The sequence below is a fragment of the Capricornis sumatraensis genome, chromosome 10 (assembly GCF_032405125.1).
Source record: "Capricornis sumatraensis isolate serow.1 chromosome 10, serow.2, whole genome shotgun sequence".
NCBI classification, from domain to species: domain Eukaryota; kingdom Metazoa; phylum Chordata; class Mammalia; order Artiodactyla; family Bovidae; genus Capricornis; species Capricornis sumatraensis.
In genome coordinates, this window is record NC_091078.1 from 52,213,158 (window position 1) to 52,230,768 (window position 17,611).

The 17,611-nt window shown below is 48.5% G+C and overlaps 1 protein-coding gene across 1 annotated transcript in view; it reads left to right on the forward strand.

Annotated features, from left to right (window-relative positions):
* The first annotated feature begins 2,769 nt into the window (after positions 1-2,769).
* GPD1L (glycerol-3-phosphate dehydrogenase 1 like) overlaps positions 2,770-17,611 on the forward strand; it is a 57,347-nt gene continuing 42,505 nt past the window's right edge. Inside the window, exons 1-2 of the mRNA XM_068982159.1 lie at positions 2,770-2,861; positions 16,231-16,408. Coding sequence (XP_068838260.1) covers positions 2,815-2,861; positions 16,231-16,408 — 225 coding nt within the window. The 5' untranslated portion in view covers positions 2,770-2,814. The remainder of the gene's footprint in view (positions 2,862-16,230; positions 16,409-17,611) is intronic.

The following is a 17,611-nucleotide window of genomic DNA, read 5'->3' on the forward strand; positions in this document are numbered from 1 at the left end:
CCCTGATGATGTCAAGCTCCTACCTGAAAGTCTACACTGGCTTCTTCTGCCCTTAGGATTTCAGTTCTAATTCTCTGATATGGTTTGCAAGGCCAATCATGACCAGACACTTCCTCCACCTCCCAACTTTCATTTCTCTTCATTTCCCTTGCCCTTCATACTCTTCCCCTTATTTGTTCTCCCTTCCATCCTTACTGAGCTCCTTTTAGTTTCTGAACATGTCATCTGTTTGTAATCTCTGAATCTTAGCCAACGCTAGTCCCCCTGCCTGGAAGAGCTCCTTTGAGTCCCCTCCCAGCCTATCACCTTGCTGATTGCACCTTTTTTCTTAAAAAAAAAAAAAAAAAAACCTTACTTGGCTGCACCTGGTCTTTAGCAGCCAATGAAGCATCTTGGAAGTGAAGCCTCCAACTCTCTTTGATCATGTACCCCATGTGGAGAGAGCTGTCCCCTCTGATTCTAGAGCTAAAATAATGAATGTGGTTGCCTGGAGACCTAAACTTGGGATGCTCTGTTAAGCAACAAGAAATAACCAGGGGGTTGTTGAGCCCTGGAAGTGGAGTGTTGCTGCCTGACATGCACCATTGGCTTTGGGACCCAGCAGCAGGCAGGCGTCTAAAGGCTCAGGGATGGTGTCAGAGACAGGGTAGAAGGCTGAAGGTGGGGGCGTAAGAGAGCAATGGAGTCTCCAGTTACAGAGGAGAGTTTGGCAATACTGTTGCCATTGTCTCCTGTACTTAGAAAGTCAGAACTGTGCTTCAGGAATTCAGTGACCTGGTGAAGAAGACCGCTGGGCTGTTTCTAAAGGGCTTCCGGGCTTCTCCTAGCTGCCTGATGAATTTTCATCAAGATACGTGCATAACCCAGTCATGCTGTCTCCATGCACCATGCACTGAGTCGTAAACAACCTGGGACTTCTCCAGGTCCCTCAAGAGTCAGCTTGTCCAATGAGACTGGCTAGAGTGTTGTCATCTGGGTTGTTCAACCCTCCTGGGGAAGGAGACCCACAGAAGGCCAACTGGCAGCACTGCCATCTTAGCAGACCAGGAGGGGACTGGCAGAGAACCAGAGATCTCAGCACTAGACCTTCTCCTCTTCCCCATGCTCCCTGTTAGGTCGATATACAAAAGTGTTTCTAACATATACACAATAATATAAAGAATAACCAACCCTCCTCTCCACTATAACCACAACCCTGCATTTTGTGTTCGTTTCCCTTCTTTTCCTTTACAGTTATGCTATGTATGTATATATCTACAGTGATACAGGTAATTTTGCTTGTTTCTGAACTGACAGAACTAGAATTCTACCGTGTGCAATCTCTTGCAGTTTGCTTTATTCTCTCAACGTTCTACCCATGGGTTTCACCTCTGTGGTTTTGGTTTTGATCTTTGCAACCGGTCTATCAAATAAATGGCTACTCACTATGTCCATCCTGGCACATTGTGTTGTGTACCTCGGGTGGCCGATAAACCCTCTATGATGATGCTGTGCAAGATGAGTTCACAGAACAGCCAGACCACTCATTTTCACGCAGACGCAGCTGCAACATCGGGGAAACCGAGTGTCCACATGAGGAGTGGAAAGCAGGCTTTGTCTCACCCACTCTCTCTCTAGGGAGCTTTTGAGTTAGTACCATCAGTAATAGAAGTAAAATTTTCATATAATGTAGACGGAACAAAAATAACAGTTAATCCTCTGGGCATCAAACTAACAGGCCTAATATTTTTCTAGGTACTGGAGTATTTGTTTCCTCCGCCAGTCTCTGATATTTTAGTTCTCTGGCTCTCAATTTTGAGTCCTTTTGTAGTCACCCCCCTGAACATTAAAAACTTTGGATGTCTGTATCGCATTCCGGGAGATTCTGATGCAATCGGTCTGAGGTGATGCCCTTGCGTGGAGGTTTTGAAAAGTTCCAGAGACTCAGAGATGTAGTGGAGTTGAGAATCTCTGGTTCACACCACTTCGTTTTCTCCTCAGGGTCCAGCGCGGCGCCTGGTGGAAAGTGATGCTCAGAATGGATACACAACGTTCAGTTTCTCAGGAAGGGGGGAAGCGAGGCCTCAGAACCTCAAACCCTTCGGGTGCCCTGGGGCGAAGACCACTGAGGAGCCAAGTCCTGCCAAGCTAGTGGGTGAGGGCGACGCCCCTGTGCCCAGGTCTCTCCCCAACTGCCCCGACTCTAGAAAGTTCCCACCCTGGAGGGCAGGTACTCTCCGGTCAATTCTCAAAGGCCTCAGAAGATACACGGCCCCCGCGAAGTTTGGCGGTGCCAGGTGGTTTCTTGTTTCCACAGGTGAGGCAGAGTCTGAAGAAACTAAAGTGGCCTCTTGGGGCTCTGGGCCAACCCGGGTCGACTTTAGTCCAGAGTCCCCTCTCTTGGCTTCAAATTGCAGCCTGGCAGCACCTCCCGAGACAGGTGGAGAGGGAGGCACCAGAGAATGCCTGCTCCGCAAGGAAGGCGGTGAGTCCCCTGCGCCCGGAGCGCGTGTCTCGGCGAAACCAGCCAGAGCTGCACGTGGCGCGGCGGGAGAGGACGTCTGCGGAAGCGGACTACAAGTCCCGAGAGGCCTCGCGCTGGGATGGGCGGGGCCTCGCGGGGCCGGGCGTGCGCAGTGGCTCTCGGGAGTGGCGGGGCTGCCCCTCCGGGCTGTCAGCTGTGGCCCCGGGCGCCCGGGCGGGGGTGGTTGCGGCCATTGGCCGAGAGGCGGCGGGGCGGGGCCGTCGTGCGCCGCAGCGGGTTCATGCCGAGCGGGTGGAGGCGGGCAGCCGATCCGGTAGGCGCGCGCCGGTCTGCAGCTTACGGCCTGAACCATGGCAGCGGCGCCCCTGAAAGTGTGCATCGTGGGCTCGGGGAACTGGTGAGCGGCAGCGGGCGGGCGGCGCGGACTCCGCCTCCAGGAAGCCCCTCTCCAGGGCGAGCGAGGATGCGCGTCCCCGCCGCGGCGAGGACACCCGGCACCGCGCGTGGGGAGGCGGGGCGGGCAGCGTCGCGGCCCGGCTGGGCACCGCGCACCCGGGGAGGCCGCGCCGAGGCACCAGCTGGGGAGGCCCAGAGCCCGCGTGCTCATGGAGGCGGCGCAGAGAGAGGGGACGGGTGCCCGCGGGCACCTGTCTGCGCTCGCGGCACCAGGCAGCGGACGCTCGGGGGCCACCTGCTCGCCACGCCCGGGGGGTTTGGGCAACATCCTCAGGACGTTCTCCATTCTCCTGGGCAGGTCGCCTGGGTAGAGGAGTTGTAGGAGGCTCGAGCATTCTTCCTGGGGTTTCCGTGTCAAGGAAACCGAGGCAGAGGGGGATGAAGGGTGCCTGCCATGCAGGTCGAGGGCGGGGCCGGCTCTGCCCTTCCAAGTGCAAGTCCGGCTCCAGGCTTCTGCTAAGTCTGGTATCCTACTAACATATCGGGAAGAAAATCCAAGCCTGGGCAGCCTGGGCTTCTCCAGTAGCTCAAGGGCTTTGGGAATTCTTAGCTGGGGGGCCGGGGCGGAAGGGGGGGGGGATGTTTGCGAAGCTTTGCGTCCCCGCTGTGCTAGGAGTTCTCGTAAGAACTTTAAACGTTAGCCCTTTTAGTTCTCTTTCTCAGACTTTACTAGTTGGATTATTTGGTGTGTTTGGGTGACTGTAGAGGAAAGTGGGCTGGGGGCGAGGAGGCGGAATATGGTATAGCATCTGATATTTTCAATCTTTTTCCATGGCTGCCCGCTGTTTTTCCCACATTCGAGGGACTGGTATAAGAATAGTTAAGAGAGTGATGTCCTTTAAGTCCTGTGGCCGCACACTCATCAAGTTCACAAGTTCACGCTTGTAGTAGTCCTACAGAATAAGACTTGGCCCAGAAAGTACTTTTTGGAGGAAACCTTTTCTGATTCGCCACTTTTCCATCCCAGCGAGGCCAGGAGCCCTGTGCCCTGTTGCTAACATCTGTCACAGGTGATGACTTATTTGATTATCTGCTTCCACTCCTCCCCTTTCAGCTCTTGAGGACAGCAAGAGCTAGGCATGTACTTGGTAAATACTAAATGAATAAACACAAACTAAGTTAAAAAAAAAATCTTTTGGCCATACTGAGCTGCATGTGGAATCTTAGTTCCAGAGTCAGAGATCCAACCCTCCCCGCCCCCTGCCGCCGCGACCTGGCCCCACCCCACCCCCCCACCCCCCCAGCATGGAGACTTGACCACTGGGGAGGTCACCCCAAACTCATTTTTTAACGAAGAAATGTAATTATGTATGATTTAGCAAAAACTCACATGTTCACATTGTTTGAAAGGTACCCCATAACCCACCAAAAAAAAAAAAAAATTATTTTCCAAGTTCCAAGACAACCCACAGTTGTCTCCCAAGGTACCTCCTGGAGGAAAACCAGTGTTATCAGTTTATTCTGTTCTTTCCGGAAGAATTCCATCAGATGCAAGAGAATGTTTACAAGTAGTATTTTATCTCACATCCCTGCAAATACTAGGATATTTTGCACTTTTCTGTAAACTTTTTTCAACCACAACAAAATGTTCTGTCCTACATTTAATTGAGTCGGTAACTATCCACTGGAGAGCTTCATTTGGACTTGCTGCTGGACTTTACCAGTTCTTATCCCCAGGCACTTGAGTGAAATGCCGGCTGCCTCATGGACTGTGAGCCTGGAAACACGCCCATTCATTGTGTGTTCTTTAACACTAGTTTCCTCTTCCGAAAGAGGCCCCAGAACCACAGATAACAGCACCTTTTCCTTCTTTTGCAAGGTGCAGGAGAAATAGAATGGCTGGGCCATGCGGGGTTTGGGCCTGGAGCTAGAGTCGTGAAATGACCCTCCTGCCCCCATCTCTGACTTTGGCTGCCTTCCCGCAGCTTCACTCTGATGTTCTTAACTGTGTTTCTTGGCTTGCTCCAGGTCGAGGAAGTGGAGTGGAACTTGGCTAGTGACACTGGAGCAGAGCAGTTGAGAAATTCGCCAATGGTTTGGCCTGGCTGCCGGGCTCCATTAATGATGGGAGCAGATGGGAACAGTCATTGGCTTCCCAGGCTCTGTCCCGGGTACAGACCCACGCCAGTCCTAGAGAGAGGTTCCACGACCTCAGCAGAGAGATTCAGGAACTTAGGAACAGAAAATGACACAGAGAGGCTGCCCAGGGGCCCACTGAGTGTTCAGCTCTGGTCATAGACACTTGCCTGTCTGCTCCGTGCAGATATAGTGGTCTTTCCAGGGGTAGGAATGCAGTGGACACCATCTCCGCCTTCAGGTCACAGATAGATAAGGACTTGGAAGATTACGTTCAAAAGAAATACAAAGTGGAATGAAATGAAATATCTGCCACAGATTAGACGTTTTAGGTTTATTTTCCTCCTGCGGCTTGTGGGTTCTTATTTCCCCGACCAGGGATGAAACCCGCACCCCTGCGGTAGAAGCATGGAATCTTAACCCCTGGACTGCCAGGGAAGTCCCAAGATTAGATGTTTTAAATAGTGTTTTTAATGTTGTTGTTCAGTTGCTAAGTCGTGTGTGACTCTTTGCAACCCCATGGACCGCAGCACACCAGGCTTCCCTGTCCTTCACTGCCTCCCAGAATTTGTGCAGATCATGTCCATTGAGTCAGTGATGCCATCCAGCCATCTCATTCTCTGTCATCCCCTTCTCCTGCCTTCAGTCTTTCCCAGCATCACAGTCTTTTCCAAAGAGTTGGCTCTTCACATCAGGTAGCCAAAGGATTGGAGCTTCAGCTTCAGTATTAGCCCTTCCAATGAATATTCAGGGTTGATTTCCTTTAGGACTGACTGGTTTGATCTCCTTGCTGTCCAAAGGACTCTCAAGAGTCTTCTTCAGCACTGCAATTTGAAAACATCAGTTCGTTGGCGCTCAGCTTTCTTTTCGGTCCAACTCTCAAAGCCATACATGACTATTGGGAAAACTGTAGCTTTGACTATACAGACGTTTGACAGCAAAGTGGAATGCAGTGTTTTTAATAGTGTTCGTTAAAACATGGTTCAAAGACCACTTGCATCAGAATTGTGTGTGTGCGTTGGTTACTCAATCATGTCCACCTCTTTGTGACCGTGACCTCATGGACTGTAGCCCTCCAGGCTCCTCTGTCCATAGAATTCTCCAAGCAAGAATACTGGAGTGGGTTGCCATTTCCTTCTCCAGGGGGTCTTCCCAACCCAGGGATTGAACCCAGATCTCCTGCATTGCAGGCAGATTCTTTACCAGCTGAACCAGAATTAGTACCAAGGAATCTGAACTTGCTGAATCACATTCCCTGAGGGCAGGGCAGATTGTTTTCCCTTCAGGGACTTAAGCCTTTTGCTAACTTTTTTTTTTTTTTGCCTTGCCACAAAGCATGTGGGATCTTAGTTCCAGTTCCCAGTCCAGGGATCAAACCCATACCCTCGCATTAGAACAGAGTCTTAAACACTGAGCCACAATCTTTTCCACAAACACTGAACCCAATCTTCCACTAATTTTAAAACAGATTACCAAAAGACAGGCCCTTCCAGATTCTCAGGAATAGGAAGTTGCCTAAGCAGTGTTTACACTTGGGAACTTGAAGTTGCTGAGAATGCTCAGGCAAATAAAGGTGTTATATCTGTAGCTATAAGGTGGCTCACATTAAGTTCGTCCTGCAATTTAAATGAGCATCTATAACTATGCAGATACCTGAAGAATGACAGGACCTGTCCCACCCTCCTGCACTTTGAGAGTGGAAGCTGGGGCACCTCACTGAGCCCTGCTGGGCTGCCCGCTGCGGGAAACCGGCACTGCGTTTCATGGGCCTGGTCCTGATGACTCATAAAAGCAACTGAAAGGAAAAAACAAAAGCCTCCTAAGTTCCTGCAAAGATGAAACAAAGTTCCTCCAGCGAAAAGATCTCCAGGAGATCTCTCCTTGGGACAGCCGCCCAGATACAGGGATAAGATGTAGTTTGAGAACTCAAACCTCAGGGTTGTGTTAGTGAGAGCTCGGCCTCTTTGTGCATCGATACGGAACCAGACCCTGGAGACCAGAGCTGTGGGTGAAGCAGAAAAGGACCGCTTTATTACCTGGTCAGGCAAAGGGGGACACACCAGGCTTCTGCCTGGAAAAGCTGTGTGTATCTTCCAGAGAACTTGATGAGGGTTTTCATAACAGTAGGTCAAAGATGGGGTTGCTGACAAGATCAGGGAGTATGCTGGATCAAAGGTGGTCGGTCTTCTAACCTTGATGAGCTGCTCTAGTCCCTTTAATCTTGCCTTAGGTGGTTTCTCAGTTGATTAGCCAATTGTTCGAATCCACCCTTTGGAACTCAGGAAAGGTATAATGGCTGGAGTCTTGCCTACCAGAAACGGTACACAGAAAGGCCTCTGTGCCTGGGAGCCCCACAGGGCCCCACTCGGTTTCACTTGTATTTGCAGCCCCACCTCTGTGCCTGGGAGCTAAGTCCAGAAACACCCCAAACCTTCTTGGGAGGTCAGGTGAGGCAAGAGGCAGCAGTATTAGGATCAGGTTCTGACATTGGTACGTGCTGTGTAGGATCATGGTTAGAATGCAGTGTGGTGATCCAGGAGAGACCTAGGTTCAATCCCTGGGTTGGGAAGATCCCCTGGAGAAGGGAAAGGCTCACCACTCCAGTATTCTGGGCTAGAGAATTCCATGGACTTATTGTCCATGGGGTCCCAAAGAGTTGAACAGGAGTGAGCGGCTTTCACCGCTTCAGGAGAGTGCAGAGCCGCTGGCACTCAGTCAATGTCAGCCGATGAGAAAATGTTTCTTTCGTTAGTTGGGTCACCTTTGACCAGCACTATTACCAAGTCACACAACGGACCTTTTCAAGGTCAGTGTTTAATAAGGTGGAGTGGGAACCCAGATCCTTCTAACTCCAAGTCATGTCTCTATAAATTCTTATCATTTTCAGTGAGAAGCATGCTTCTACTTGAGAGCCAGTGCTAATCACAAAATGCCAAGGAACAGAGGCAGAGGAGGGGAAAAGACCAGAGAGCAGGAGGAGTTTCTAGAAGTTATCTTTTGCCCTTGTTTACACTGTCACCTCACAGCTTGACTGACTCCTGGGACTGAAGGTCAGGGAGACCTTTGGCCTACTTTGCACTGATAGCCGAAGCTGGACATGTGGGTGGCTCTTTTTGTCCTGCTGGAAGCGTCTGAATATAGCCTGGCTGGCCCTTCGTCCCCCGTGTCATCCTTTTTCGTCTGTGTTACTCAGTGTCAGTGATGATTCTTGCTGTATCCTGACATGGAGAGCTTGAACGGATTTGAGCATCGGTGTGTGAGCTCCTCTGAGGTCAAAAATGACCCTTTCCCTGTCCACAGGCAGCGGAACTGACACGCCTCTGCTCTGGAAGCGGGGGTGGGTAGTGATGGGTAGGGGCGACCTGGGAGGAGACCCACTTCCCCGACCAGCCAGGCCGAAGACACCTTCCAGGCTGATACACCTATTTCTGTTTCTGTGCAGTAAAAACATCACAGCTATTCTGGGGGTGAGTCCAGTTTTCCTATCTGAGCCCTCTTTCACCATTCTTCATTTCCTCCTCGTCTTTAAGGGGGATAATCATTATAGTAGTTACCACTTATGGGCATTTTCTGTGTCTGGGATATGTGCTATTTCATGTATATCTAATAATAAGCCTATGAGGTATTATTATTATCCCTATTTTAGATGATGAAATTGACATCGGAAAACTTTTCAAGGTCAGTGGTTAATACAATAGAATTGAAACGCAGATCCCTCTAACTTCTGTGTGCTTGTTTCTAGAAATTCTTATCATTTTTATTTAGTTTTTTGGCCATGACCAAGCAGAATGTGGGATCTTTGTTTCCAGACTAGGGATCGAACCCACGTGCCCTGCTGTGGAAATGTGGAGTCTCAAGCCCTGGACTGCCAGAGAAGTTCCTAATTCTTACCATTTTTAGTGAGAAGCATACTTTTATCTGAACAAATCCCATCTGCACAAAAAAAGTGAATATCTTACCCTCCCTAAAAAAATCTAGTATAAAAATCAAATTGAAGTGAGGTCTTTAAAAGTGTCCCAGAGGGACTTCCTTGGTGGCAAAAGTCTTGGGAAAAAAGATCCTGTTCAGTTTCCCTCTGCAGCAGGCATCCCTTCTCCTGCAGTTACGGCAGGATCATACTTTGCTGTTTATAAGGTGTGTGCGCGCTGTCGCTTCAGTCATGTCTGACGCTGCAACGCCATGGACTGTAGCCCGCCAGGCTCCTCTGTCCATGGGATTCTCCAAGCAAGAATACCGGAGTGGCTTGCCATGCCCTCCTGCAGGGGATCTTCCCCACCCAGGGATCCAGCCAGCATCTCCTGTGTCTCCTGCCTCACAGGTGGATTCTTTACCACTGAGCCAGCAAGGAAGCACCGTTAATAAGCTGCCCGACCTTAAAATGAATCTAGAAAATTAATCATTAGAAAAGCCTAGTATGTGGGAGACCAGCTTCCACCCGGTAGCCTCAGAGCAGCTACCAGGTGAGCCCACTCTTTCTGAAGACACGTCCCATTGTTTAGAGAGTCATGGATCCACCAGCTCTTCTCTGTAGTATCTGCAGGTTTCTCAGCGGTTGCTGGTGGGAAGTTGTGTCAGGCGCCTCCCCTCCAGATCTTTCTTCTGCCCCTCATCCCTGACTCCCAGGGCTTGATGGCATCAGGAGCTAAGCCTGGCGTTCCTCCAGCTCCTCTGGGGCTCTCCTCGCGGCGCTTTGCTATCCTTCTGCACTTTGGGGCTCAGCGCCTCCCGCAGTTGGGTGCCAGGACTTCAGTTATCTGCTGCTGCCCAGCTATCTCCCCCTGAGACTTCCTGACTTCAAACAGCCGTCACTGTTGGCTTCTGAGTCTGGGGCTCGGCAGTTTGGGCTAAGCTGGGTGGGTCTGAAGCTGGTCTCTCCTGGGCTCACTGGTAAGGCAGCATTCGGGTGGGGAGTGGGCTGGGGCTCTCGGTCCTCCACACCCCCTTTCGTGGGGGGTGGGCTTTGGCCAGGCTGATGGGGCTGACAAGCCACATGTTTCTCTGTCTGCAGCAGGCAAGCTTGGGCTCCTCCGTGTGGTGACTGGATTCCAACTTCCAGAAAGAGTTCATATGAATTCCTCACATATGTGGAATTATACAGTGATTTTTGTTTTTTTGTAACTGGCTTATTTCATTTAGTATAATGTCGTCATGTTTCACTTGTACCATGTACCAAAATCTCCTTCCTTTTTAAGGCTGAATGATTGAATATATACACCACCTTCTCTTTCTCTGTCCATCGGTGAACACTCGGGTTGCCGCTATCTTTTGGCTCTCATGTATAATTCTACTATGAACATTGGTGAACAAATACCTCTTCAAGATCCTGCTTTCAAGTCTTTTGGGTGTACGCCCAGAAGGGGAATTGCTGGATCAGATGGTAATTCTATTTTTAGTTTTTTGAGGAACCTCTGTATTGTTTTTCATAGCAGTTGTGCCATTTTACATTCCCACCAGCAGAGCACAAGGGTTCCAATTTCTACACATGTCTTTTCACTAAATACTTGCTTTTTCGTTTTGTTTTAATATAGTAGCCACCCTGACAGGTGTGAGGTAGTATGTATTTTATTAATCGCATATGATCATATGTTAGGTACACTTTTGCATCCTGTTTTCTGTTAAATGTAGCATTCCATCTTAGACTTTTCACCTGCAGTTTAGAGTTTGATCGACAGGCTCTTTTTTTCATCTCCTTCTCCCTCTCCTTTTTCTGTGTGAAGTTGTTCACACCTCTGTGGTTGTTAGCTTTGATTTTAAACTTAGGAAGCTTCCCTATCCAGAGATCAAATAAGCATTCACCAAATTGAATCTGTTTTTAAAATACTTCATTTTTCACATTTGCATCTAAATACTCTGGCATTTGATTGTACTCTAAAAGCCCTTAGCTGCAAAGAATTATGCAAAATGTTAACAGTGGTTCTCTCTGGTAGTGAGTTATTTGTAATTGGCTTTTTCATCTTTCGTGAATAGCTGTTAGAAATAAGAAAGTAGATGTTATTTAAACCAAAATTGTGGAAAAGGAAATGGCAACCCACTCCAGTATTCTTGCCTGGAGAATCCCATGGAAAGAGGAGCCTGGCGGGCTACAGTCCATGGGGTCGCTAGGAGTTGGACATGACTCACAGACCAAAATTGACCATTCTCTTCCCTTGGATATGTAGGCTGGATCAGCTCTGGGCTTGAGATGGGAAGAGTCTAGCTGAACCCTTGTTTGCTCTCCCTGAAGAGTTTCCTCCTTGGTTAAAGAGGGATGGTCTTGTGGGTTCCTTTCTGGACCAGAAAGCTTCTGCACCATGCAGTTCTGGGAACTGTCAGCCTGCCTGGATAGATATCTTGTCCCTCAGCTGATTAAAATGTCACTGCTTTTGGAGAGGAAGAGAGGAGCTAGCACCAAGGGGTTGAGGGTATTGCCTAGTGGAGGTTAGGAATTCCAGCAGGTGAGTGTCTGTCCATCTGGGACCCAGGGAGAGAGAGCAGAGTGGTGAAGACATGTGAAGTGAAAGTTGCTCAGGCGTGGCCACTCTTTGCAACCCCACGGGGTATGTAGTCCATGGAATTCTCCAGGCCAGGATACTGGAGTGGGTAGCCTTCTCCAGGGGATCTTTCCAACCCAGGAATCGAACCCAGGTCTCCTGTATTGCAGGCGGAATCTTTACCAGCTGAGCCACCAGGGAAGCCCAGGAATACTGGCATGGGTGGCCTTTCCCTTCTCCAGGGGATCTTCCCAACCCAGGAATCGAACCCAGGTCTCCCTCATTGCAGGCAGATTCTTTACCAGCTCAGCCACTAGGGAAGCCCGGTGAAGACATGGCTAGGTTGCAGATCTTCTTCTTTGTTCATCTCCCTTGATTCTTCAGTGAATTGAATTTCTTGCTTCCCCAATCACATCTCTTCCTGTCCCTTCCCCACCCCGTCCATGAGTGACAGAGAACCGGCTTGGCCCAGAGTCACCTGGACTTACCTCTAGCTGCGTATCTGATACATCCCTTTGCTCCTGCTGCAAAATAGCCCACTCTCCCCCAACGCAGTGCTGAAAATAACATGCACATGTTGTTGCTTGTGCATCTCTGAATCCGCTGGTTCATTCTTGGCTTGGCCCCACTCCTCACGTGCCTGCGACTGGCTCAGTGTTGGCTGGAAGCTCTCCTTCGCCTGTTCTTCCCACCCCTAGAGTGTGAAGCCCCTTTGCTTCTCTGCAGACGTAGGGACTGTTCCCATGTCTTCTCCCTGGACCACCCTCCCCGCGCCCCCCACCCCACCCCCAATGCCAGGTCTGTCCATCGTTTCTCTCAGCTGAATCTTGGGTGTGTGAGAGTTTTCGTGGATGAACTGGGTTGCATTGGAGTCCTTTGTGTTGAAAGTCTGTCGCAATTGACCCTTCTAATCATGTGTCCCTCATTCCCCTTCACCTCTTACCACACACAGGACTGAATTCCTTTTACTTTGTTCTCTCTTAAGTGGGTGTGATCTCGGGTGGCCTCCTCCTGCAAGGGCTTGGAGCAGGGCTTGGGTTCCCAGCTGGAGACTGAGTCCAGATCGAGGTCAACTAGATCCTAGCCACTAGACCAGCGGTCGGTGACAGGAACCCTGGCCCTTCAGCTCTGCAGAAAAGAACTTCCACAAAGACGGAAAGGAGCGAAGCAAGTATTTATTAAGAGGAAGCGAGTACAGTGTGTATGGATAGACACACGGGCAGACTCAGAGGGAGAGTCCCTGAGTCACACTCTCCTGGCAGTTTGAATTACTTTTATGGGGCATTTCTTTTTTTTTTTTTTGTTTCACAAACCACAGATATTTATTTTATTCATACCCAAGAAATTGATGAAAATACTTAATATGCATATCCCCTATAATCAGGAACAGAAAAGAAATAATTGAGCTAATGAAATAAAGCACATTGCCCACAAAAATATCCCTCACCCTTAATCTGCATATTTTCATTCACTGACTCTTCAGCAGAGTTTAAACTGTACCCTGACAGGTTTCAGCATATTAAAATCAAGTTGCTAAAAATGAGTTGGTGTGAGTAAACTTACAAGAAGATAGGAAGATAGTTGAGAAAAATGATACCTACTTTCTCAATCTTCCAGGGCAAAGAGATGACCTCCTGAGAATGAAAGTTTTAAGTTAATGCTCAAGAGAATTTGGAATAGTCATTGAAGAGTAGAGCAGAGAAAGCTGAATGTTGACAGGTGGTATGGAAAGCTCATGAGATTGAATGGAGATAACAAGTTTGTGATGGTGCCAGTCCATATGTCTCTCCAGCAGTACTCGCTGTCCAAGTTCAGAAGGATAGGACAGTTGAATACTGCTGCTGCTGCTAAGTCGCGTCAGTCGTGTCTGACTCTGTGCGACCCCATAGACAGCAGCCCACCAGGCTCCCCTATCCCTGGGATTCTCCAGGGAAGAACACTGGAGTGGGTTGCCATTTCCTTCTCCAATGCATGAAAGTGAAAAGTGAAAGTGAAGTCGCTCAGTTGTGTCCAACTTTGCAACCCCATGGACTGCAGCCTACCAGGTTCCTCCGTCCATGGGATTTTTCAGGCAAGAGTACTGGAGTGGTTTGCCGTTGCCTTCTCCGTATGGGGCATTTCTTAATGGTTTTCCTTTGGCCGATCATTTTGGTTTGCTTTCACAGTCCATATTTGATGTATCTCAGGATCCTCGCATGTGTGTGCGTACATCACTAAGCCTAGATGGATTGTACCAAAAAGGCATATGGTAGGGAACATCCCTGGTATCACTTCCCTGTAGCCTCTAAGGAGCCTCGCTGCACATATGTGGTCGGGGAGGTCTCCTGACTTCGAGAATGAGAAATATGTCATCTGGGCAGGGTCCGACTTCCTCCTTTAATTGTCCTGCTGTTCTCACCTTGGAGTTTTGGTCCAAAGAGAATGAATCTCCAATTGCTTTACTTTGGGAGGCCCTCTACCTCCTGCCTCATGTGGGAACCTTTTTTTTTTCTTTAAATATGGATTTAATTTGGCTGTATCAAGTCTTAGTTGTGGTATGTGGGAATCTAGTTCCCTGACCAGGGATTGAACCTGGGCTCCCTGTATTGGGAGTGTGGTGTCTTAGCCACTGGATCCCAGTGAAGTCCCAAAGTGGTTGGGAAGCTTTGGAGAGCACTGCTTTGTATTGCCAGCTTCCTGCCAAATGCATTATACACAATAGGTGTTCAGGACATTTTTTGCAACCGAGATCAATGCATGAATGAAAAGACTGAATGAAGGCGTTGATGAAACTAAGGAGCAGGTAGAATGCAGTCCTGATGAGCTTTCAGGAGTGAACAGTATACCTGGAGTTCTCTTTTTTTTTTTTCTGTTCTAAGCTCCTTTGAGCACCATAGGACAGGGTCTGTCTGGTGGGCTTAGTTCTTAATCGTTCCAATTGTTATTTAAGTTCTCTTAACTAACTTTTCAGCAGACACTACAGTAGGTTTGTCCCTGGTTGCAAATGCTTGACTTCTTCAGGAGGCGACTGAAGGGAGAAGCAGGTGTATTCCAGTAAGACTGGACCGTGGGGAGGGCGCTTGTGGTTCTAGTTTATTTTCTCACTAGCTTTACTAGACTTGGATTCCTAGTGTCTTAGAGATCCCCACCCATCTCGGTTTGCCGGGTTCATCAGAATCACACTTGGTCCCTTTGACCTTGTGTGAATTGTCAGGATAAACATTTGGATAAAGGTGATAGTGATGGTGGGGAGATTCTTGGCCTTTTCTTCTATCAAGTATCAGAGGAGAATTGGGTGAATGGATATTTAGCTAATAAACTGTCCTGCTGGCATAGAATAAGGATTTCACAGGGAGAGCCACAGTTGCACATAATCTATTGTGCAGCCAAAAATAAAGGCAAGGATAACACTCTCCGTCTCTTCTGTATCAGTTTGGTCCTGCCCTCTTTTTGTCATTACCCCTTACTCATTTTCCAAACTGCCTTAAGAATAATCTTAGAAAAAATAATGAATGCCCTGACATGTGAATTCTCCAGGTGCTCCAGGCCTTTCTTTCCTTTGCTCCTCACACCAGGAAGGTTGTCTAAGAAACAAACTGTTTTTCCGTTCAAAGTCCTGAAAAAGAAACTGGTTGGCTTAGCTAGAGGTACCACCCCTGGCCCAAATTGCTGCACCCAGCACATCCCTGAAATGGGCACAGGTGCCCGAGCTGACCAGCAACATCTCTGCTGTAGGGACCAGCTGCACACCCACGGCTCTTGTGCAGAGGACTGGCATCAACTGCATTAACTGGCATCTTCTCTTCCCTCAGGGGAAAGCCTGTGGATGACTGATTCATTCCCAGGATATGTTTGGTGAATAGAGATGCAGAGAAAAGGGAGCTTTTAGAGGCTGCTGGGTGTCTGGTAGGGAGACCAGACCTGGAGCCCCTGCTCTGCTCTTTCTCTTGAATCCACTTGGATCTTGTCTTTCCTTTATGACTCCACTTGGGCTCTGGTGGAGTTCACCAGAACACAGCTTATTCTACAGTAACTGCATATGAACTGTCTTTTGATGGATTTGAAATATAGCCTAATGGCCTTGGAGACTTTGGGAACCCTCTAACTGTTTGTTTGTTTGTTTTTGCTTTTTTGTTTTCAAGATTTCTGTATTTTATTTTTGGCTACACTGAGTCTCTGTTGCTTTCCCCAGCTGAGGTGAGCAGGGGGCTACTCTCTAGTTGTGGTGGTCGGGCTTCTGATTGAGGAGGCTTCTCTTATTGCAAAGGCCAGGCTGTAAGACACATGGACTTCAGTAGTTGCTCTAGAGCCTGTGAGTTGCACAGGCCTAGTTGCCTCACTGCATGTGGGATCTTCCTGGAGCAGGGATTGAACCTGGGTCCCCTGCATTGCCAGGTGGATTCTTAATCACTGGGCCACTGGGGAAGCCCTGAAGTGTTATTTTTATGCCATCTTTCAGGTGGATTTCTCTTCCACCTGTGATAGTCTCTTCCAAGAAAGGTTGATGCCTTCTAGTCTCAAGGGGAGCTACTTTTTGACCTTGTACCAAATTCTGAGGCTTTCCTGACCACAGGGAGGTATTTCCAAGTGAAAACAACCAAGTTTCAGCTGAAGCAATATCATATCTTGAGTTCTAAGCTCAGTGCTTGAATAAGAACTCAAGTCTACTGAATTATAATCTGGTGCTTCTTCTCTTCTGCTCAAGGGAATTTATCATGTTTTTTCTTTTTAAAACATTTTTTATTATTTTTGTAAACGTTTTATTCTCCATTGTTTCTTTTGCAGGGGTTCAGCTGTTGCAAAAATAATTGGTAATAATGTCAAGAAACTTCAGAAGTTTGCCTCCACGGTCAAGATGTGGGTCTTTGAAGAAACAGTTAATGGGAGAAAACTGACAGACATCATAAATAACGACCATGAAAATGTGAAATACCTCCCTGGACACAAGCTGCCAGAAAACGTGGTAAGATTTGGGGGTAGAAAGTTGACAAAAAAATTCACTCAGATTTTCCCACTACATCTTATGGAAAAATCAGAATGAACCTTTTGGCCAACCCAATTCATTTGGCTCATTCTGAAAGAGGCTTGACTGAGTGAGCACCTAGGACTTGGGGTGGGGGGGTGGGAAAACTGCTTTCCCAGTCTCCTGTTCCTTTCTCCCACCAAGTTCATTGCTTGATCTGTTTTGATTTTCCTCCCTGGTGTCTCAGATGGTAAAATGTCTGCCTATAATGGGGGAGACCTGGGTTCGATCCCTGGGTTGGGAAGATCCTTTGGAGAAGGAAATAGCAACCCCCTCCAGTACTCTTGCCTGGAAAATCCCATGGACGGAGGAGCCTGGTGAGCTACAGTCTATGGGGTCGCAAAGAGTCGGACACAACTGAGCGACTTCACTTTCTTTATTGTGAATGTGGCCTTGCTGGGGCTGCCATGACAAAGCGAAATAGACTGGGTGTCTTAAACAACAGGAATGAGTTTTCTCACAATTCAGGAGACTCCAGGTTGTCTGGAGGAAGTAATTTTTCTCTCCCCTTCTAGGTTCTATTGTCTGGCCTAAGCAATTAAGTTGACACAAGTCTGAATAACATGTAATAAAGAATCTACCTCCAGTACAGGAGAAACGGGTTCGATCCCTCGGTCAGGAAGATCCCCTGGAGAAGGGAATGGCAGTCCACTCCTGCATTCTTGCCTAGAGAATTCCTTGGACAGAGGAGCCTGGTGGGCTCCACTCCATGGAATCACAAAGAGTCGGATACCCCTCAGCAATTGAAAAAAAAAAGTGCATAGGAGAGACCCAGGAAAACTTTGTAACCAAAAATATAGAAGCCCTTACCTTAGATAATCCTCAGCTAAAGAGAAAAAGGGGATGGTGGGAACTTGCCCAGTGGTCCAGTAGTTAAGACTCTGAGGTTCCAATGCAGGGACGTGGCTTTGATCCCTCATCAGGGAACTAAGATCATCCCACATGCCTCAGGGCATGGCCAAAAAGCAAGAAGAAGGAGGATGTTGAGGGTTCAGTTCAGTTCAGTCGCTCAGTTGTATCCGACTCTTTGCGACCCCATGAATCGCAGCACGCCAGGCCTCCCTGTCCATCACCAACTCCCAGAGTTCACTCAGACTCACGTCCATTGAGTCCGTGATGCCATCCAGCCATCTCATCCTCTGT